The 22,535-nt window shown below is 40.3% G+C and overlaps 1 protein-coding gene across 1 annotated transcript in view; it reads left to right on the forward strand.

Annotated features, from left to right (window-relative positions):
- Positions 1-281: 281 nt before the first annotated feature.
- STAM2 (signal transducing adaptor molecule 2) overlaps positions 282-22,535 on the forward strand; it is a 28,421-nt gene continuing 6,167 nt past the window's right edge. Inside the window, exons 1-11 of the mRNA XM_082484125.1 lie at positions 282-350; positions 10,464-10,548; positions 13,333-13,408; positions 13,631-13,726; positions 16,478-16,624; positions 18,323-18,392; positions 19,136-19,322; positions 20,154-20,248; positions 20,983-21,065; positions 21,248-21,335; positions 22,149-22,203. Of these exons, the coding sequence (XP_082340251.1) occupies positions 311-350; positions 10,464-10,548; positions 13,333-13,408; positions 13,631-13,726; positions 16,478-16,624; positions 18,323-18,392; positions 19,136-19,322; positions 20,154-20,248; positions 20,983-21,065; positions 21,248-21,335; positions 22,149-22,203 (1,022 nt within the window). The 5' untranslated portion in view covers positions 282-310. The remainder of the gene's footprint in view (positions 351-10,463; positions 10,549-13,332; positions 13,409-13,630; positions 13,727-16,477; positions 16,625-18,322; positions 18,393-19,135; positions 19,323-20,153; positions 20,249-20,982; positions 21,066-21,247; positions 21,336-22,148; positions 22,204-22,535) is intronic.

Here is a 22,535-nt window from a genome sequence, read left to right on the forward strand (position 1 = left end):
TCCAGAGGCCCCCGCGCCGCCGGGGTGCCTCAGCGAATGCCTGTCTCCGCCGCGCCGCTGCGGCCGCCGCTGCCCACCCTGCTCCCCCCTCCATCCCGCCGGGCGGTACCGACTCCCTCCCGCACCCCCCCGCGACGGATCGGCGCGTCGTCGCGGTGCTGTTTGCGGTGTTTCCTCCGCCAGACCGTCAGGCGCTCAGGGGCAGCCTCGGGGGCCTGAGGAGGAGGCGGCGGCGGGGCGGTGGCGACGGGTCGGGCGGCAGCGGGCCGGGGGGTCTCGGCTGAGGAGCGGGCGGGAGGGCGCTGCCGAGATGCCGCTCTTCTCCCCAAACCCTTTCGAGCAGGACGTGGGTGAGCCACCGGGACGGCGGGGAGGGCGAGCGGCGGCTGGGCCGGTGTCTGCGGGGCGGCGGCCTCCTCCTCCTCCTCCTCCTCCTTCTCCTCTTCCTCCTCCTCCCCGCGGCGGGCCCTGGGCTCCTGAGGGAGGAAGAGTAAGGGCGGCCGGGGATGGAAGCCGCCGTTCCAGGCCTGCTGGGTGAGCGGCCACGAAGCCGCGAAGCTTCAGGGGGGAAGCGGCGTGTTTGTGACAGGATTGCCGGTACTCCGCGCCGCCGTACCGGCCTGTCCCGGCTGCCCGCCGGGGCTCTGGCAGAGGAACGGGGCCGGTGGAGTAGGCCAGCCCGGCAGCCTCCGGCTCTGCCTACCCCCCCTGGAGCTCAGCAAGTTGAGGGAGTGTTTTGTGGCCGCTCGTGCTGAAACGTGTGAAGTTTTATAGCCTTTGAGGTGGCTCGTTCTCTCCTGCCTTTCACACTGGGCTGCTCGGTACGCTGGGTCTCTGTGGAGTGAAGTGGTATGTAAAGCTTGTCGTTTTGGAGTAGAATTTGGGGGTGAAAACTAACTCTGTTAATGTCAGTAGGAACCCGTTTTTATGCCTCTTCCCCTACCTGATGCTAAGGCGTCGTCTAGAGGCTGATTGGGGGCATCGGGTTAAGCCTGAGGGGACACTTGTTCCCATTATGAAACCATGAGGCAACTTCAGCTGGAGTTGGTGCCATCGACAGGATGATGAAGATCGTGACTCAGTTGTTTTGTTCTGTGCTTCTGCCCTGCCTTGCGCGTTCCTGAGCATCAGACTTGTTCTGTGGGTTGCTTTTTTGGTTGTTTTTCTTTTCTTTTCTTTTCTTTTTTTTTTTTTTTTTTTTTTAAGAAAAAAAAGCAATGCCCATTCTGAATCAAAGCACTGGAAAAAGCAATTAGATTAAGCTAGATACCAGAGTCAGATTTACATTTGTTACACAGGAATTTTAAGTAAGAGAAGAACTCAACATTCTTGGGATTTTTGTCGAGGCTTGGGATGTATACAGATGGAAGAGGTTGTTCTGAGTGCTCCTGTTGCCACACCGTCTCTTTTCTGTTGAGTATAAGTTGCATTGTTTTCTTAATGTGTCTGCAAAGTTTGTGTAATTCCCATTCCCTTCTTCATCTTTTCACAAACCGTAATGAGACTTTTAATGTTGACCTATGGTTGAAATGAAAGTAGAAACTTGGCAGACCAGCTACGTGTAGTCCAGTTACTTCAAATACCTTGTGAAGTTTTATATGTGTTTTGCCGGACTTATCTTTTTCATGGCTCTAACTAATGTATTTGCACAAGTGAAGACTTTTTGAACTGGGGACTCACAGCTGTGCATAATTCTTTGGCAAACCCAAGAACTTCAAGACTAGTACTTCAAAAGCAGCAGTCTGTTCACTTGCAATTTCTTAACTTTTGCCTTATATATACTGAGTGTAACTGCTCTTATTACAATTAAACAAGTGCAACAGAATAGGAACTTTGTGATTATTGAAGCTAAATCTTACAGTCCCTTTCGAGGGAAAAAAAAAAAAAATCTGTTTGCCATTAGGAGCTTTTTAAAAAGTTATTCCATTGTAAATTAGACCATCAAGTTCTCAAATGTGGATGGTCCGTATTTTAACTTGCAGTATTTATGCAAGTGTTTTTTCACGCTTTTAATGTGCATCTGTTAGGATTTAATTTTTTTACATTTTGTTTCCTTTTTTAATCTAAAAAAAAAAAGGTACACACCAAGAAAATAGTTGAGCCCAGCTGATGGCCTGATGCTACTGGAAAGGAAAGATCCTTTTCCATGGCCCCATTCACCTAGCTGTTCTTTTTTTTTTTGTTTTGTTTTGATTCATCGTTGAGCTGATTCAACTCTTTTTGGTAGAAAAGTAATTTGCCAGAGGGGAGTATTTGGCTGGTGAGTTGGATCATCTGTGAAGGTGATGAGTTTGAAAGTTTGGTGACTTGAATCAGCTCAGCGAAGGCTGTGTAATGGCAGTGAAAAAGAGGAGCAGGACACCCCTGTAAAGGTCAATGGGAAGAACAGGACCCCGCTTTTGTTAGCAGCACGCAAAGAGGTTGATCCAGCTCTCTCTTCAGACCCTACATCTAGTACTGCTCTTTCTTTGGGGCACCTTTGGAAAATGTAGACAAACACTCTTTTGCTTTGCCACAGCTGTTTTTGCTTTCTTGGTTCGAAACCCATATGTTTGCTTTTCAGTAGAGCTGTGCAGAGTCTTAATTCCTTGGCATCTGCTTTGGTTGCTTCGTGTATAGTTGCAGTGTTTTAGAGGAGTGTGGTTTCTTTCATCTGTTTTTCTTATTGAGAGGATACCCCCAAATTTCAGTTCTTTAGAGTGTTAAAAGCTTTTTAATTTCCTGTCTAAATCTATTCATAGTTAGTTCATGTGCACTTGCTGTTTTCCCAGCGTTGTCCTTCCTCTTAAATAACCTTCATCTCTTAAGTAGTTGCTCCTTCAATAGAGAACAAGCCTATTGCCTTTCATCTTTTGTTTAGTTAGCCTTCTTTCATAAGATTGTTGACGTGATCAAGGGAGTAGGAAGTTTTTTTTCTGTGTAGTTTGACTGGCAGCCAGAATTGTACACCGTATCATGGATTGCTGATAAGTTGTATGATAGCATTTCATGTTTCCTTGTGTGTTGCTGAAATGTTTACCTGACGTATTTCATTCTAGGATTGGATTTGCCTTTTTGTGGCTGCCTTACCTTGGTGGCCTGTGTCCTCTTCTGCTAGAACTTAGCGTACTCGTCATTCTCTTGTTTCCAACCGCTGAGCACTTCGTTTCTAGGAGAATCTTTTACTGACTCTGTGTGAATTTGCATTTTGTCCTACTGTTATCCTTTTCTGCCTAATCCAGTCCTCAAGGGTTTAAATTTCCCTTTGCGTTATGTTTTAGCCTTTCCTTTCATTGATGATACCTTTCGACTTTCCATTAGCTTCCCTGTAAGACCCTTAGCCTTGCTGTCAGTGTCAGACAGGATATATTAATATTGATTTCAAGACCAATTTTTTGAAGCATTCGGCGAGTAAACTCTCCTGACCCTTATTAGAGTGGTTTCTTGAATCACTCTACAAGTAACAAAGCTCATAACTTACATGTGGCATCCTATGGAATGTTTCTCTGCAATCTGAACAGACAATTGATGTTAAATTAGTCTTTGATAAGATGTCCTTGCCTAGAAGAGTAGCTGCTTCCTGTTACAATTCACCATATTTCCCTTTCATTTCTTAGCCTGTAATAATTTTCTTCAGCATTTGGTCTAAGGTTTGAGAACAAGCCAGTTGGGTTTCTTGGGAGCTGCTTGGCTGTTTCTTTTTTTCCCACTTCTTTAAGTGTGGGGACTGTATTTTCCAGTTCTCAGTCTGTGGCTTTACCTTGATTTGACTTATTAAAATTCATAAATTCTGAGTTTGCAATTTTATGGCATTTCTTTCTCATTTTTGAGATTATTACTGGTCTGCTCCCCCACCCCTGCCTTGTTTGTTTGTTTGTTTGGTTTTTTTTAATGTATCCTAGCCCCACTTTTTGTGGTTTTAATTATATCGTGAGGGATGTTTTGTTATATAGTATGTGATTTCTGGTAACTTTCATTTTGGTGCTTTCCAGGCTCTAGAGTACAAATCTCTGTTAATGCCTCCCTAGTCTTTTCAGTGTTTTTCTTGTAGTGTGCAGATTGTCTGACAAACGGAATTGCCTGCTTTTCAGGTTATTGGCCAATTGACTCAATGAAACAAAATGTCAGACTCGCTTTTTAAGCAAAAATTGTATCTCAAAAAGCCTTCTTGGTGAACTGGATTTACATTGCAAAAAGTAATGTTAATATTCCACTTTGATCAATTTTTTTTAGAATATAATACTCAGTGACATGAGTAGGGACCTGGGATCATTACAAGTAGGGTTGCCTTTTTGGCAAGGACCATGTAGTGTTACTGGAAATGCAAGTCATATGACTGTAGTGTCATCGTGTCTATAATCACTAATTAAATCAAAGCTAGAATTTTCTAATTTGGCTATACAAAGGCAATGTAAACAAACGAAGGTGCATGGAATTAAATTTCTGGGTTTCACCCATGTGGTTCTGCTTAATCTTCTGAAAAACAGCAGTCTCAACTAGTCCTCAATTATTTTTTTCTTTCACTTTTCACAGATGAACTCTTTTTTTACATTATTAGGATAGCTTTGTGTAAAAGTTGAAATATTCATGTGCAAACAGGGTCTTATTTCACATAGCTTTGAGGGGCAAATCAGTCTGTAGAAAATTTTTATTTTAGTGACCATAGTCTTTAGCAAATGCCGTACCAAACTGAAAAGTTTTGTGCTCAGTCAGAGCTTGAGTGCTTGTTCTCTCTCTGTTCCTACCATAAAAATTGGCACAGGTGCACAAAGAAAAAGTGTATGTTCTAGTATTTTTTTTTTTTTTAACTGACCTGTTATTTGGCATTGTTGGCAAGCTTGGCTCAAGGGGATTCAGGACTGAAATAACAAATATTCTGTAAGTTTGAAGGTCATATGTACTAGGCAGCATAGAGGTGGGACTGTCATCAGACCAGGATTGCTGATTTTGCTGTGTCAGTGTCAGATCCTAATGATGTATGTTAAATGGGATATAGATTTCCAGCAGAAGCGGTCAGTGAGAGATTTGTGTTGTGTAACAGTGCAATACGCTTTCGGTAGGAATCACAGTGTCACACTGGTTACCTTGGCAGAGATTTCTGCAGGACTTTTGGGGTGCACGTATCATGCTTGGGGAATTTTGGAGGCTGTGAGGCTCTCGCAATTCTCTTGCTTTTCTTTTTTGTGTTAATACAGGTATTTTAAGATTGCCTGGGTTGCTCTTGCTGTTTTCCTTGCTTCTTGCCATTGTGAGTATAGATAGACCCTAGACATATCTGCAGAATTGTCAGTGTTGCGTTAGAAATGGGGTGTGTTGCTTTTGCATTTGCAAACCTGAAGGATGCCAGTGCCGGGTGTGCATTGCCAAAAATGCAGCAGGCCTGGAGAGAGATGCTGTGGGAAAGCTGCAGGGGATGGATGCTGCCAGCTCTGCGTGGTGTTTCCAGCCCTGTAAGAGTGAACGTGCAGTAACACACTTAATTATGAATGCAGATCTGGGACACTTTAACATTATGCCAGCATCTCTAGAGACTGAGGACTTGATGTTTGAAAAGATGTAAACAGGGAGGCTTTTGAGGATTGCCACGTGTTGCCCAGTTGCAGTCCTCATAGTATTTTTTTTCCTGTCTTTTGGTCTTATTTCTGTGTATTACCCACCCCTTTCTTGTGAAAAAGAGTAAAATAACTAGTACAGTTAGGCTGGAAAGGGTGACAATCAGCTCTCCTTTTGGAGATTGTGTGGTAGAGGGAGGGTCCTGAAAAACTTGAATTTAGGATGCTGTGGTGAAGCATTACCTTTTCTGGAAGAGGTGGTGACAGGGTTTTGAGGCAGTAGCTTGACAAGCATTTCTTCTTTTGGCAGTAATATCAGTAAACAGTTCCCATCCCCTTCCCAGCTGCTCGTTTTAGTGCTATCTCCTCTCTTGTGTTGGCATAGTTTTTTGTGCAGCTGCATGGCCGATCGGATCAGGGAACTGATCCAGTCAAAAAAGATTAATTGTGGGTTTTTTTTAATTCTTTGTGGGTTTTTAAAAAATATACCAAGCAACAATAAAAAGAAGCATATTTTGCTTTTATCATTATTTCTATAAAAGTAAACTCAAGTCTAGTGTTCATTAATTGGAGGACTACAGAGTATAAATCATAGCATTTTCTTACAGTTTATTTTCTCTTAGCACTGAAAAAATCTTGGAAAATGCATCCTCCCACATCTGTTTCTTCTGATCAAAGTCCATGCCTCAGCATCTGTGAAGTAGTTATCCGTCAAGATTATTCTTCAGCTAGAGCTCATGTTAGGCAAAAAACCAGATGCTGTTAAATTTGTCATGCTGGCAGGGAAGAAAACCTCAAAAATTGTAAGAGTTTGCCGTAGGGCAGCCTTCGTATTCTCACCCGGGACCACGTCTGCTCCGAGAACAGGCTGCTTAGACACAAGAGGAGGGAGTTTGCATTTGACATACCTCCATGTATGAACGTGCTGGCTGGGGGAGAGGAGGAGAAGCATAGGAGCGGTGAGTGAGTAGCACTGAGTGTTATGGTACCTATGCTGTTCTTCAAGGTGTGGAGTTGAAAACTCGGAGAAGCCTGGTAGACACTGAGCCTTCCTGTTGACAGTGAAAGAGTTGGTCAGGGTAGCATGGGAAATCTTCTGTCACGGCAGGCAAAGCTGATCGTGATTGCCTGTAAGGGTCCAGGAAAACTTCAATATATCCTCTGGCAAGTGCTTTTGAGTTTTGTAGAGGACAGAAGTGACACTTGTGTCTACATAACCACCACCATAGAGGGAGGAGAGCTGTATGTGCCTCCTGGCAGGCTGAAGGAGCTGGAGCCCTACTGCACTTGTTTTACACTGTTCCTTGTCTGATACTTTTTGTGGGGAATCTTTTTTTTTTTTTTGGATCTGCATGACAGCATGTGCAAAGTGAGGTGCTTGGTTTGGCAGTGTTTACACTGCAGGGTCAGTTTACAAGCTTGCCTTTGACTGCCTTGTAAACAATCAAAGTAGTTTTAAATTTCCTATGTATTTTTATGTCCAAGTATCTATTTCAGTTTTTCTTTGCCGTGGTATTTTAGAAGAGAGCGCTTTTTACTAGCGAGTCAGATATTTGTGCCTTCTCAAAGCATCTTATGTGTATTTTGTGGGTGCAGGTATGTTTTTTTGAAATAACTTCTGCAACAGTGAATTACCTAATTTGATTTGTTTACCTTATTAAAAGGAGAGTAGTAGAGGGAAAGAGAAGTGAGTGTAGGAATAGGAAAGTTTGGAGGTCTGGGTTTGGGGTTTTGGAGTGGATGAAATGATAAACAAAGCTTATATGTATGACAACACCTGTCTGAGATATAGGTATCGCCCATCAAAGGCTGCAAGCTCAGCTGAGATGCTGGAGTGCTTTGATATGGGTGGGCACAAGCAGTGAAGCAAGGCTCCAGGCATGTATTGTCATAGAATGGTTTAGGCAGAAAGGAACCTTGAAGATCATCGAATTCCAACCCCCCCTGCCCTGGGCAGGGACACCTCCGACCAGCCCAGGTTGCTCCCAGCCCCGTCCAACCTGGCCTTGAACACCTCCAGGGATGGGGCAGCCACAGCTTCTCTGGGCAACTTGGGCCAGGGACTCACCACCCTCAAAGTGAAAAACTTCTCCCTAATATCTAATCTAAATCTGCCCTCTTCCAGTTTGAAGCCATTCCCCCTCATCCTATCACTACATGCCCTTGTAAAAAGTCTCTCCCCAGCTTTCCTGTAGGGCCCATTTAGGCCGCTGTAAAGTCTCTCTGGAGCCTTCTCTTCTCTAGGCTGAACACCCCCAACTCTTTCAGCCTGTCCTTGTAAGAGAGTTGCTCCAACCCTCTGATCATTTTTATTGCCCTCCTCTGGCCCTGCTCTAACAGGTCCATGTCTTTCCTATGTTGGGGGCTCCAGAGCCAGACACAGTACTCCAGGTGGGGTCTCACGAGAGCAGAGGGGCAGAATCCCCTCCCTCGCCCTGCTGGCCACACTTCTTCTGATGCAGCCCAGGATACGATTTGGCTTTCTGGGCTGCGATTATGCATTGCTGGCTCACATTGAGCTTCTCATCAGTCAGCACCTCCAAGTCCTTCTCCTCAGGGCTGCTCTCCATCCATTTCCCCCCCAGCCTGTATTTGTGTTTGGGATTGCCCCAACCCAGATGTAGGACCTTGCACTTGGCCTTGGTGAACTTCATGATGTTGGCATGAGCCCACCTCTCCAGCGTGTCCAGGTCCCTCTGGATGGCATCCCTTCTCATACATGTAAGCTTTGTTCATCACTTCATGCTCTGGTGTCTCAGCTGAGCTTGCACCCTGCTGAGTCAGTGGGCTTTGCCGAGACTGAGAAGAGCCCCCATGCAGCGTTAGTCACTGGTTGTGGCATTTTATGGTTCTGAAGACTTGGGTGTGAAACACAACCTCAGTTTTTCTTGGCTTCCATGCCTTTTTGTTGACCTACCACCATTTCTTACTGCTTACTATTAGCTGCTCCCCCTCTGCTCATGGAAGAGGGGGACTTGCGGAAAGAGGCATCTCTAAACTACGGCAGGAATTTCAGAGGGGAGGCAAGTTTCAGATCAGGGTGACACCAGGCAGCGCCATTATTTAATGTGCTCGGTCTGTTTTATAGGCATTGGTGCTATTTGTCATTGGAGGGCTGGCTTTATATGCACAGCCGATGGCTGCTGTCACTTGATGAGATGGATTAATTTGACTGACAAGTTTTGATGGGGGGATTCACACCACTGGGGATGGAGACGTGCAAGGCGATGCTTTTAAAAAGCAGTTTTAGCTGGCAAAACTTTGTAGGAAACACCAGGCTGAAGTTCTGTCACCAAACATGGCACTATGCTGTTCTTTTGTGATTGTTCAGTAATTACAGTCCATGTATTCAGAAAATGTGCATATGGGGGTTGTTTTGGTTTGTGTTTTTTTTTTTTTTTTAATAAATCGAATGTTAAAGTGTTTAAAATTGCAGATGCTCATTTATTTTCAAAGACAAACAATGAATGTTGTGTTAGTGTCCTAAAAATATTGATGCACTTAACAGAAAATTTAACAATTATGTCCTTTCTGGGTAAGTTTTAAGAAGGTTTTTGCTGTAGGAACATGCTTTCAATGCAATATTTATTTCCTCTTAAATAGTTAGTCTAGCTTGTGAGGATAACCTGTGGCCAAAATTGCAAATTTCTATTCCTCCTTCTTGGTCTGATTTTCCATCTGTAACAAAAGGTTTGTAGAGGCACCGATAGTTGCTACGCTTGTGTTTTCTTTGTGGAAGCCGTTCTGCTGAGGTAGCCTGAGTATTGTTGCAATTTTTGACTGTAAAACTACATAGTGAAGCCAATTATCAGAGAAGATGCTTAATTGCACACATGAAATTGGGTTTATCCTGCTGTAGTATTGCTGTCAGCAAACCTTGTAATTTTGGAACAGCTGCTCTTGCAAAACACCATCACATTGGTAGTGAGTGACCCTTCTGTTCTGCTTCGGTCTACTAAGTAGTCTTTAAAATACTCAGTCCCAAAGGGATTTAGTGGCTTCTCTTACCAAGGTAAAATTCTGTAGAAGTACTGATTATGATATTGCCATAATTATGAAGTGCATTCTGCTGGGTTTAATATATAACGTAAAAATCTAAAAGCACTTATCTTTAAATTTAGTTAAAATATTAGTGTCAGGTTTAAATTAAATCCTAAGGCAGAAAATGCAATGTATAAAATATTTAATTTGCCATTCATAAGCTATTTTAATAGAACTGTAATATTTACATGTGAGTAAAATAACATGGCTCTCATAAAAACTTGAAAGGAAAGCACAAATAAATAACATAAGGCCTTATCAGTTAAGATATAGAACGATATGCTGCAAATATTAGTTAGGGATACATTCTTTGTGTAGAGCAGTCTGGTTTTTGTTGGCCGCTTCAGTGTTCTTTATTCATCCTTCCATGCTATTTATTTTTCTCAACACTTGCTGTGGCGTTCAGATTTCCTGAAAAATCAAGTAGAAAAAAATAGTTTAATAAGTGTGTTGAATGAGGAGATGCTTTTCCTTTAGAGTCCTAAAGAGATTTAGTTTTTTTTCTTGGAACGTCCATGTGAAATATTTAATGGCATGCAAGTGTTAGAAGTCCTTGAGCAAATCTCAACTAGGGCTGTGACTTAAACCTGGAGTAACTAAATGAACTGGACAGAAGCAGTTTCTTCTTCATCATTTATAACATTACACTTCAAGAGTTGTTTCTGGTTTTGGCTCTTATCATATCTGTTAGTCCAGTGCTGTTCTTCCCATATGAAAACTGGTACATAACACTTTACAAGATAGCAAGAATTAGCGCTCATCTGTAGAAGACACTGCTGCTCAGTATTTTGTACGCGGAGTCTTTTTTTTTGGATGTGACTGAGATGGTGTTTGTCTAGAATCTGGACTTAATAGGCTATTACACTTAACCAATCTTGTTTTTCTTTATAGAAAAGGCTACAAATGAATATAACACCAGCGAGGACTGGGGGCTTATTATGGATATATGTGACAAAGTTGGAAGTACTCCTAACGGGTAAGCTGTATCTCAGCATTATAACATGTAATTTCATGTTCATGTGAGAAAGAATACTGTTTCAGAGAGAACGCGTCTCAAAATGCTCAGCGTAGTCAGCTCTGCAAAAAGTGCTACCAATCTGACACTTCTGCAAGCTCTACAAATGTATGTAGTTGGCTTTAACATTCTTTGAAAGAAATGTTCCAACAGGATTTCTAGTAGAGCACTTTGTATATGCTGAGTGCATTCCAATTTTCATGGAGTTTTGCACAGTAGACCAAGTTGTTCATATTTAATGATCTTGCATAAATTTGGAGAAGCAACTGTGCCAGCAGGAAGAAGTGAACTAGTTTCTTGTCTAGCTAGGACAGTTAGCTGTTTATGATGAGAAATGTGTCTGTGTTTATTCATTAGAAACAATGGGACTGATGGAGGAGAAAAGGGAAAAAAAATTGGGATCAAAACAGATCAATTTCAATCAGTCTAGCCTGAATGGTAACACTGAAACAGAAGTGGTAGTTCAGTGATCCTATAATGGCCAAAAATATTTGCTGAATTTTAAGGTAATCTTTTTGAGTGATAGGATATTTTAAGTTTTGAAGTAAACCTGAATTAGTGCATATGCTCAATTCTTAAGAGATCTTAGATTTTTGTCAGTTATAAGTAATGTTTAAGATTACTACACTATTCAATCTGGGAATGTTTAGTCCTTAAGGGGAAAAAAAAGTGTAGAATGTCCTTTGAGTCCTCTCTTAAAAATCGAATTTTTTTTTTTTTTAAGAGGGGAATGTTTTAAATCTATTTGTTTTAGAGCAGAGGAGATTGTAAAAAAAAAAAAAAAAAAAAAAAAAAAAAAAGTTTTTTGACACATGTGAAATATATAACTATATATAAAATAGGTAATTAAATCTTAATATATATTTTTTTATATATAATACAATCTTAAATTCTGAATTTTAAATGCCGCTGTTGCTTGCATATTTTAGTTCAATTTTGTGTAGTTTTCTTCCTTCATGCCCTTCACTAAGAGGCATCTTCTGAAAATAATAAATATTGTTGCCTACCCTTAAATAAATATATACTTAACAAGTATGTTGACTTTGTTGGGTTGTTTGTATATTAACTATGACCAAACATACTCAATGTTAGGACTAAACTTCTCTGGCTACATGTACATCACCGAGTAACTCGGCACGATAGGGCCGGAGTGGTAAACCAGAGCGGTGGGTATTGAAGCCACTGCATCCATCCAATTTGCAGCTCAGGGTGTTCGAATTTTTTTTTTTCCCCTGCTTCAGAACAGGTTTAATCTCTTCTCCTAAACTTAATATCCCCACCAGCATTGGCGCAAATTTGTCTACAGATCCTGTCACTGGCTCTGCCTCTAACGGCTCCTGGAGGGGTTGGAGCACATTTGGTGTGCACAGAGGAGCTTCTGACTTAGATTTCTTCCAAAAGGAAATTAATTTGCATACACAAAACTCCACTGTGAACTAAATGTGCAACATGTGGGAATGATTAGAAAATTTGTTTCAAAACCAGACTACTGCTCTAAACCAAAATGAGAATATTAGATGCAGTTTATTACCTTGTTTAATATAGTGGCATAAAATCTTTCTCACTACTGTACATTCAGTACATTGCAACAGACGTCTTTTGAAACAACACAAAACCTTGAAACAAACATCTTTTTTCATATTAACAATGAAACAGTTTTGGTTTCCTTTCTGCACAGGCTTTTTTTAAGCCTTGCCAAAGGTTGCGATTCCACGATGACTTTAAATTGCCAGGAGGGAGAATTTGTATTGAAGGGGGTTGTCAGATATTTCCTCTAGCCCCTTGTGCGATGGGTTCCTGGTGAATCTGATCTTGGCAGTGATCTGACTGAATACTAACATGCTCAGCCAGATCAGTTCCTGGATCCGGGCACTGCATGACTGCTTAAGCCTTGGGAAGGAGACTGTTGCCGTAGGAAAGGACGGTAGGTGTTAGGTCCCCTGCTTTCATCAGTGACTTTTGCTTGTGCCTGTGTAAAGTGGTCGCTGGGTGACGTGGAGAAACGCAGCCTTGCAGAGACATTTCCGTGCTTTGATAATATAGCAGCTCAAGCATACTGCAAGTGATATTAGTTGTAGCTCTTTACATAGAGATTTCATGGTTTTACGGGGTTCAAAATAATAGTGTTAATGAAGCCTTACATATGCCTAAGCCCATGTAGTTGGTGCATGCTGTTAATGCTCATTTTAAGCATGAAACTCCTTAGTAGAGTAACAGTTAGAGTGCTAATCATTATTCTATACTTATCTCAGACTTTGCTGAAACAAATTATAAAATTTTTGTGTCCTTAGTGTCTTGAAAATGGGATCCAAGAGCTGACAACCTGTGAGCACAATTTTTAAATTAAATCCATAGAGACCCTTTACAGTAGCCAGTAAAATAACTATGTAATCATCGCTGCTCCTCATTCTTTTTATGTAGACATTTCTTTTATTGTCTATTTCAAATCAATTTCCTTGACCCAATGGCAATTACTCCCTTTATGACCTGTCAGCAGTTTTATGGAAATTAATACAAAATGCCAGTGTAAAAATTGAGTCTGTTCCAATCCCATACACATAGAAGAACAAACAAGTTGTTAAATATTTTTTTCCAGAGTAGCTCTGGGAAAAGTTTAGGTTAGGTTACTTTTTTTTCAATAGTCGCAGTTTTGTTTGCTTACCCAACTTGAGTGTCTGATATTGTTCATTCTGCACATCATGTCAGTCACATTTATTGCCAATAGTTTCTTTGTTCCTCTTTCAGAGCGAAGGATTGCCTTAAAGCCATCATGAAGAGAGTAAACCATAAAGTTCCCCATGTGGCTTTGCAAGCACTTACAGTGAGTAGACTACCACTATTTTCAATAAACTATGTATTCTTTTATGTAATGCAGCTATTACAAATGTGTACTGATCAATTAATACCTTTATATATCTTCAGTAGAAGTCAGTGAGAGTGTGCATGCTGAACAGAGGATTAAATTTAACTCTTTATCGATGCTTTTATTTTGGATTATTTTCATTGTTGTCGTACATTTTCACAATTGTATTTCTGTTGTCAGCTTTTAGGAGCCTGTGTATCAAACTGTGGAAAAATATTTCACTTAGAAGTATGTTCTCGTGATTTTGCTAGTGAAGCTCGAAGTATAATAAATAAGGTAATTTTTTATAACCTTAAGTACTGGGGGAGAATTATTTTGGTAACTTCTTTGCTTTGTCTCAGCATAGCAAAGAATTGGCACAACTGATGTTCTAGTTAATATGCATTTTCTAGTTTGGGTGCAATTGCAGATACTGCTGGCTGTTTGAGTACTTTGATTTTTACTGTGGAAATACAATGTATTAACAAAATGACAGGCTGATAATACCTAGTCCAAATTTTTTTTTACAAAATTACATGAGCAATTTTAATTAAAATCTGTGACTCTTCCTAAGCTCAATTAATTTGATAATGGTGAAGGCAGCTTTTCTTGAAGAGAGTTTTTATTTGGCTTGAATGAAATTCATGGGCTGAAGTGCGAAGGGAAACTGGTGAGAAAGTTAAACTATGTTTTTACAAGGAAAAGGACAAAGTCTTCAGACAACTTTATTAGTTTCTAGCCATTCTCAGAATGCTGAATGAGGAGGTAACCAAGAAAGGAAGACCTTAATGGTTAGGGTCAAGCAGCGGATGGGATCTAAATCTGATTGTAATGAATTGAATAAGCAGCAACAGCTTTCCCTTAATTACTGCTCCAGTTGAAGACAAAAATGGCTAATGGGTTAAAAAGAAGTTAGTCTTCAAATATATGGGAGGCCTGGAATCATCAGAGGTGGAGCAAAGCAATTAAGGAAACTAATAAAATTGCTAGGAAGCAAAATGAGTTCACAGCTCTTTTGTTTCTCGCTTTGTGTGGAAAAATAGGTCTTAAAGTCCTCCCCTTTGTTCTCATTAGCCATGGTCCATTCTGAAATAGAACATTGACCTTCATGGTCTGACAGCACTCGTGGATGTAAAAACAAACCTTTAATCCCACTGAAGAATGGTCTACCGGAGCATAATTTTTTTTGTTGTTGTTGGGAAATACTTATATTTTACCCCCACCTCTGGCCCACTTAGAGGAATAATTTTCAGAGAGCTGATAAAATTGTGCTTTCTCCCTTTTCTCCAAAAGCAGGTTAGTTCAGACAATTGTAACACATCTTTGTGCTGACACTGAGCCTATCAAGCTACATCTCTTCTTTCAATTAAATGCATGAGCCCAAACTTGTCAGCATTCTTGCTGTTCAGCATATGTGTGCATGTGAGGCACAGGCTTACAATGTGATCTGAACTGCACTCAAACGAGAGATCTTGGCCACGCGCTGCAGTTGTGCAGCCCCAGGCTCTTATCCAGGCAAGCCAAGCGCAGCAGACGTGGGTGAGCCCAGCAGCCCCAGAACCCTTATTCACCAGCAGGTAACCAGAGGTTTGGATCCTTTGGGTTCAAACTATAGTCTTTTCACCAACTGCCAACAAAACCAGAAAGTGTATGGGGTCAGAAGTGCTTTGGTCCATGTTTTACCCTCGTAGAGTGGGCGTGACCTTCACATATATTAGCTGCTCTATTGAAGAGTGTTCTTTTTTGCTCCAATAATCTTTTTAAGGCTATTACAGGAGTAACAGCAGCTGATGTTTAATGTGACTGAGGTATACTCTGAAGGGTATTCTTTAAGCATACAGTAGAGTAATACATAACTCTGACCTGCTTTTCTGAAGGTGGATTGTCATTTTGGGTGAGGTTGCTGGCACATAAAATTTGCAGTGTTGAGTGAAATCAGTGGTCCTGTGTAGATTTACAGTAGCCGTAAATCCTGTGGATGAGGGTGGAGGAAGGGGAGCTGTAGAGGCTCTTTCGTGCAAGAGGCTAGAGAAGAGTGTGGGAGGCAGAGTATGAACTTGGTCTTGATTTGCCCCCATTGCAAGCAAACATCTTCCTTTAGCAGGCTGTGTCCCTGCACCCCAGGTCCTTATTCGGGAGCTAATAGTGTAAACGGTCCCATGAGCTGGGTGACACTGTACATAATGCGTAATTCCCTTTTGTGAGAGAATCTGAACCAAGGAGACATATATACGTACGTGTATGCAGAGATGGTACAAAGATCAGTTTTTTGTGAGAAGTGAACAGGGAGAAGCATGTTCTGGCATCTGAGGAGAAGACAGCAGAGGTCATAAAAGGTACTGAAGGGCTATTGTCTTGTAGGGAAAGGCAGCGTCTTCTATTAGACCGACTTCGGTGGTTGGGAGGGGAATAACAATACAAATTAAGAGTAATGAAGAGAAAATTGAGGTAAAATGGAGGATAACTAATGTAGAGGTGCAGAAGAGTTGGGGTAAGTGTGGTAGATGGTCCAAATCTCTCCAAATTTATTGAGGTGGAGACATCTCAAAAGTCAATTTTATCAGTCTTTTTTCCCTAACCATTCCTTAACCCCCTAAAATGGACTCCACTAAAATAACAGCGGTATAGGTAGGTGAGCTGCCTGCAAGATCTAAGCTTTGGCTGTGCAAGGGAATTTGCCTCAGAGGATTGCTGTAAGGGTTGAAGGAGCCCTGATTTAAAATAACCAGTTGTTTGGTAGCATCAGGGAAATCTGAATTACCTGCAGTCTGTTGCTGCACTGGAGTAATGGTGTTGGAAACCGCTATGCCTGCTTCCCAACAAAAGGGTGATGCTCCAGAAGCTAAGCCTGCTATCCGTGATATCAGAATCATTGTATAAAAGACAATATATTCTGGGCTGTCTTTTCCAAATTTTCTTAGTCAAGACAATTATTAAATATTAAGGATATTTATAGTAAAATGGTAACAAAGTTTTACCAAGAGGGAACAACTGTTTCTGTTTGTTTTGAGGTACGAGCATCCCATTCTATGCAATTTTGTCTTCTAGGCTCATCCAAAAGTTTGTGAAAAGCTAAAAACTCTAATGGTGGAGTGGTCAGAAGAATTTCAGAAAGACCCGCAGTGTAGCTTAATATCTGCAACTATTAAATCTTTAAAAGAAGAAGGTGTAACTTTTCCTGCAGCTGCATCACAGGTAAAAGCTGATTTGGGATACACGGTACTGTTAGGTTCAGTGTTCCTGGCAGTGAACAAACTGAAAAGGTGTCCAAATTAAATCTTTCGTGCTTTCGATCAGAGGAGGGTACGGTCCTTGTTCTCGTTTGGTTGCCTCCTTATGCTGAGGTTCACTTCTATTCATTCTACTTTTTTATGTCCTTGCCTTCCTAAGACAAATAAGAACAGGCTAAAGGCTGTTTCATGATGCCCTTATGAGTTATTTCATTTTAGATCCTTCTTTTCTTCCAATCATTTTTAGAGCTTCATTGAGCTGTCACCACCTTAAATCAAAGCAATTCTACACTTTGTACTTGGTGTTTCATGGTTCTAATTGCTGACTTGGAGCACATACCTTCATGTTTCTTCACAGTCTCACAAAACAAAGGGCAGTATCTGGAACGGAGACATTTTTGAAGATGATCTGTGCAATGCATTCCTTTACCAAGTCCCCATTCCTTGTTCGTGCTATTACCTGTCCGTGCCAGGATTTGTCCTGGCTCTGCAGTAGGTGGGGTGCTCCAATCCCTAACCTCACCCTTTGTGTTTTACTTCTGGTGGTGTATTGTGCCTAATCTTCTAGCTGGCAGATGTGATGACAGGTGATTTTTTTTTTTTTTTCCTATGCTTTATTATTAATGCTTCTAATTATTTTCATGTTACTTATGAGTCAGGTGAAGAACAGTCCTGAAAATTAGAACTTAGAACTGCGGCTTCTATTACGTATTCCTTACATGAAGTTTACTTTTCTCTGTATTAAACATGGAGGGGGTTTTTTACTTTTACAATCTTTCCTTCCTCCACAAAGATGTTTTCACTTCTAAATCTAGGATATGTGTTAAAACATATGGCAGAAACATGGAAGATCTAGAGTACTGGCAACCAATTATGCTTCCTTTCCTACAAATACATATAAAATGACATCTTGATGTTTTTACCTCATGCACTTCACTTCAAACAAGCAAAGCTGAGGTTCTTAGTATTTGGTACACTTGTACAGCATTGTTTCGAGGACCATTGGTAAGTTCTAGACACGGCTAGTGCCTGAAACTAGATTCTTCCTTCCTTGTATGTGCAGGAAGACTTCCTTGTTGGAATGAAAACTGTAAGAACTATTTCACTATGCTGTTGTGGAGACTCGTTATTTAAGTCAGCAGCTCCCGACTTGATGTAGATTAGCTCTTCCTTCCCATGGTCCCACCAGCAGAGGTGGAGGGTGGCTTTTTACTCTGATACAGAGAGATCTCTCCCTTTTCAGCAAGTCCAGCTGCAGCTTAATAACTTGGGTCTTTGCAGACATAGGACTCCAAAGAGCTTTTCTTCCCTTTTGAAGGGAGGGGTGGAGGACTGGAGAACAAAGGTGGAAAGGGCAGTCATTTAAATGAGTAGTCTCATTTATTAAATGAGAGTAAAATAATGATTTAAATTAGATCAGTTATTTCAATTAGATCTCATTATTTATTTTACATTGTTCCTTGCTGAAAACAAAATAGAAACTGGCTGAGATTCTGAAGAGTAATATTTTTTTCTTCTAGAAGGTCGTCTTGATTTAGCAATGAAATGCTATAGTAGGGCAGCTCACCAGGAACAACTTACTACTAATTTTTTAAGTATATAATTATAGAGTTTCCTTTTTCCTTTGTAACTTGAACTTACTCTGTCGTTAATACATTTGCAGGCTGCCACAAATGCTGCTAAGAATGGTTCATCATTAAGTAAAAACAAAGAAGATGAAGATATAGCTAAAGGTAAATTGCTGGTCACAGCCTTGGATTAGATTTTGTGCTCTAGAAGTTTTGTTAAAATGCACAGAAATAGGAAGTTGTACTCTCTTCTGCTGCATAAAATTGAAAAGAAGGGCACAGCAGGTTGGGAATTATACTGTCATTCAAGGTGTTTTCTACGTGGATGAGGATTTGGGGTAAGATGTATTCTTCCCCATCACATAGCCAGTAGCATTGTTTTGTGACTGTTTTCTCTCCAGAGAGCTTGGTCTTTTCCCTTCTGCACTCACATGTTTTATTTTAGCCTTCCTCTTGATGCTTTAAAAAAAAAAAAAAGAATATTTGAAAGTTTTATTCTTTCTTCTCTTTCTCAGATATAGTTACTGTTGTTCAGATGTCATAGTGAAGAATTTATCAGTATTTCTGATCATGCTAACGATACTACTGACATTAGTAGTATGTGCACTGCGTCAAGTAGTGGCCTGTACCGTGAAAAGCGGCGGGTTTTGTAAATGTTTCATAACTCGTGTGTGATCATGTCTTGACTTTTAATCTGGTCGCAGGGCAGAGTAAAGCTGTTGAAATGTGAAATACGGCTAGTAGTTTGGAGCAAAGATTTTAAATGTAAAATATTAGAGAAGCAGATACAGACCATATTTATAATATAGCAATAAATATTTTTTTATTAGGAAAACAAAATGCCTTTGTATACAGGGATAAAATATAAAAAACTCTTCTTTTTTTTCTTTCCCCTCCACTAATTGTAGCTATCGAATTGTCTTTGCAAGAGCAGAAACAGCAACAAATGGAAACTAAATCCTTGTACCCATCTGCAGAAATTCAGCAAAACAATCAGAACTCGAGGAAGGTGCGAGCTCTGTATGACTTTGAAGCTGTCGAGGACAATGAGCTCACCTTTAAAAGTGGAGAAATTATTTTTGTTTTGGATGACAGGTATAATATACTCCAATGAAGGTGCCTTTATCCCAGAACTGTTGTTTTCTTAGGATAGGAATTTTTTCCTCTGATGCTGTTTTTCCCCACAGAAATGTATATTGTCAGTCTGGTCTCCCTCAAATCCCTTTATCTTCTACTATTCTTTCCATACCCCAAGTTTTTGACCTCAAGTCATTTTTGGTGCAGGGAGAACCTCACTGTATTATGTTGGGTATTTCACGTGGGGGTGTAGGTCCAATTTGTTTGTAGTTTTTAAGATAAATGTTAGCTGGTTATACCATATGTTATAAGAATATACATACACATTACAGTGCTAAATTTCAGCTACTTCCAGAAATTGTTAAATCTCTGGCTATGAAGCGTCACATTTGCTAAGAATAAAACTGAAGAAAAAATACTTAAAATAATTGTTGCTATCACCGTTGCCCCAATGATAGCTAAGAAGCACAACTTCTTCCCTGCTAATGCTGTTCTAATTTAATAGACTGTGACAGATCAATTATATTTCTAATGTTAGTCCCCACTTGTGTACGTCTTGTAAACTTTTAGATGAAGCTATAATGGGCTATCATCTAATCAATCTAAAGAATTGAAGAGTTGTGTTACATTTTGAGTGATTGCTATGGAATGATTTTACTTCCCCTGATCCCCCCTCTGCCCTTTAGCAGTTCCTTTGGCTTTGCCGCTAATCTCTGCGAACATTCTCCCTTGCCTTTGTTACACAGGGAAACGTATTAGATGTCAGAGATTTTCTGTCAAAAGCCCAAAATATGTTGCTGACACTAGTGTTAATGTTCAGAGTTTTGTAATACATCTTTATTTCCTCAGTGACACCAACTGGTGGAAAGGTGAAAATCACAGAGGAGTGGGACTGTTTCCGTCTAATTTTGTGACTTCTGACTTAAATGTAGAACCTGAGGCAGGTAAGTTAGCTGCTAAAAGCTGGCAGGTTATTTTAGAAAGGTGGGCTTATGGGGGAAACTGCTAATTAGCCCATCAGCAAAATAATTTCCTGAAATCAGCCCAAGGAAACAACTGAAAGAGAAATCCTGCCCTTGTTTCACAAGCAAGCATATGCCACCATCATTGCTCACTTCAACGATTTCTATCTTCTGATTCTCTTCTAAGCTGTTACCTTTTTCCTGTTACAGAAATTTGGTTCAGTTTACCATAATTCTTTGGCGGTAACATATTACATATGAATCCAGTAACTTGCCATTTAAAATGTCAAAGTCTCTTATCAGACATCATACCTAGTATAGAATAACACTCATACCCATGTCAGTGGTTTGTAAGAGTCACATTGTTAGCTTTATTCGTGCTCGTGATACCAAAATAAATGTTAACACTTACGACTTGGCTTAAAGTAACTGTACATGTGTTGGAGGTGTTTTTAGATGCTAATATGACTCAAGAGTCTTTCCCTTGTTGGGCCTAGGTTCATAATCAGGCTAACAGCTCAAAAGAAGCAGTTTGGCAGAATGTTTTCTAGACAAACCCATTTTCCCTTCTCCACAGCTAGGTGCTTTGCTACTTAACATACTTATTCAAATTACTCTCTCATTTGAAGGCCTGATGGCAAGCCAGGAGAAAAAGTGTATTTTAAGTTAGCATGGCAACACAGCTGCAGAAGAGAAACTAATGTTTGTTCTTTCAGCAACTGTGGATCAAAATTCTGTTCCTGAGGATACTACAGAAGAAATTAAGAAAGCAGAACCTGAGCCGGTTTACATAGACGAGGTATGCAGTCACTTTCAATATAAAAAATGGCTGAAATTTTACATTGGTTGCAACATTCTTTTGTTACTGAATGTTAGCAGATAATTGTTTTTCTATAAAGAACTTTTTTCTAATTTGAAAATTAAAACAGTCTCTGCCACGTTTCAAAAATAGTTGTTCTTAATCCTCTCTTCACCTTTCAGGATAAGATGGATAAAACACTGCAGGTACTTCAGAGTATAGATCCTACAGATTTAAAGCTTGATTCTCCAGATCTTCTAGACTCAGAAGGTACTTTGAGCACTGTTAGTCAGTTTTGTATTTCTTGTCACAATTACCTTTTGTGGATTGAGCTGGTAATTCTTTTGCATTTATTTTAAGCTTAGAGAAACCATGGTCTGTACTAACAGTGTGCTGTAGAATAGCTTATTTCACAGTGGGAGCGTGGGGCTGTATGTATAACTCTAAATTTTCTAATAGTTGCCAAGCCAACTCCATGTTTAGCTGAGTAATTTGCATAACTTGCAGCTAGCATACAATGCCTGATCTTTGCAAGATCCATCCACACATAAAGACTCTGCTTGAAACAAGCAATTAATTTTGTGTCAAAATTTCTCCAAAGTACTGCTGGCTAGGAGGGGAGAGGAAGTTCAGTTCACTTAAGAGCCAATTAGTTCAAGGTGTGTAAGAACAATGGAATACATCAAAAAAGGAGAGCTCCCGGAGGGAAAAAAGGGAAGGTGAAGGGAAGCTGTACAGTACACCAGATGTAGAGAGATTCCTAGGCAGTCGAGGTTAGATATTCCAGTAGGAGATGACGGTTATAGGTGTTGCACAGTGCAAGCGGAAACACAAAACTTCCCATGTTTTTATCATTAGTCTTTTGAGAGGGTAGAGGGAAAGAGGAGAGAGGATGACAAAGCAGAATAACCAAAGTATTTTTCCTGTCTCTTTGGGCTGGAGGAATGGGACACGCATGATAACTAGGTGCACTCTCCCATTCTGTGTGCTATTTTAGTGTACTTGGATGAAGTGGTTTTTTGGCTGCATTTAAACTTTTAATTGTGCAAGACATTAACTAGCGTGACACTTTTGTCTTCACAGATATTTGTCAACAGATGGGTCCAATGATAGATGAAAAACTAGAAGAGATAGATAGGTGAGCCATAACATAGCTTCTGCATTATTTACTGTGATTTACTTTAAACTGTGCAGTTGTATTTAATTTTTTTTTTTTACTTTCATCTCCCAAGCTAGAAAATCTTGCAAGATAATGATAATTCTACCTTTATTTTTTAACACTTAGGTACCGAGGTCTCAGTGTGCTTACTAAGATTTGATTGCTGCTCTCCAAAAGTTACCGCATAAGTTACTGGGTGTATTTTATCTTAGTGCTTTTTGACTGTAGCCTTTGCACTCTAGAGCTTGGTATGTTCACTCTGCTGCTCTCTGTCCTCCATGACAGGAAAAATCTATCCAACGCTCTCTTCA

The sequence above is a fragment of the Vanellus vanellus genome, assembly GCF_965231255.1.
Source record: "Vanellus vanellus genome assembly, chromosome: 5".
Taxonomy (NCBI): domain Eukaryota; kingdom Metazoa; phylum Chordata; class Aves; order Charadriiformes; family Charadriidae; genus Vanellus; species Vanellus vanellus.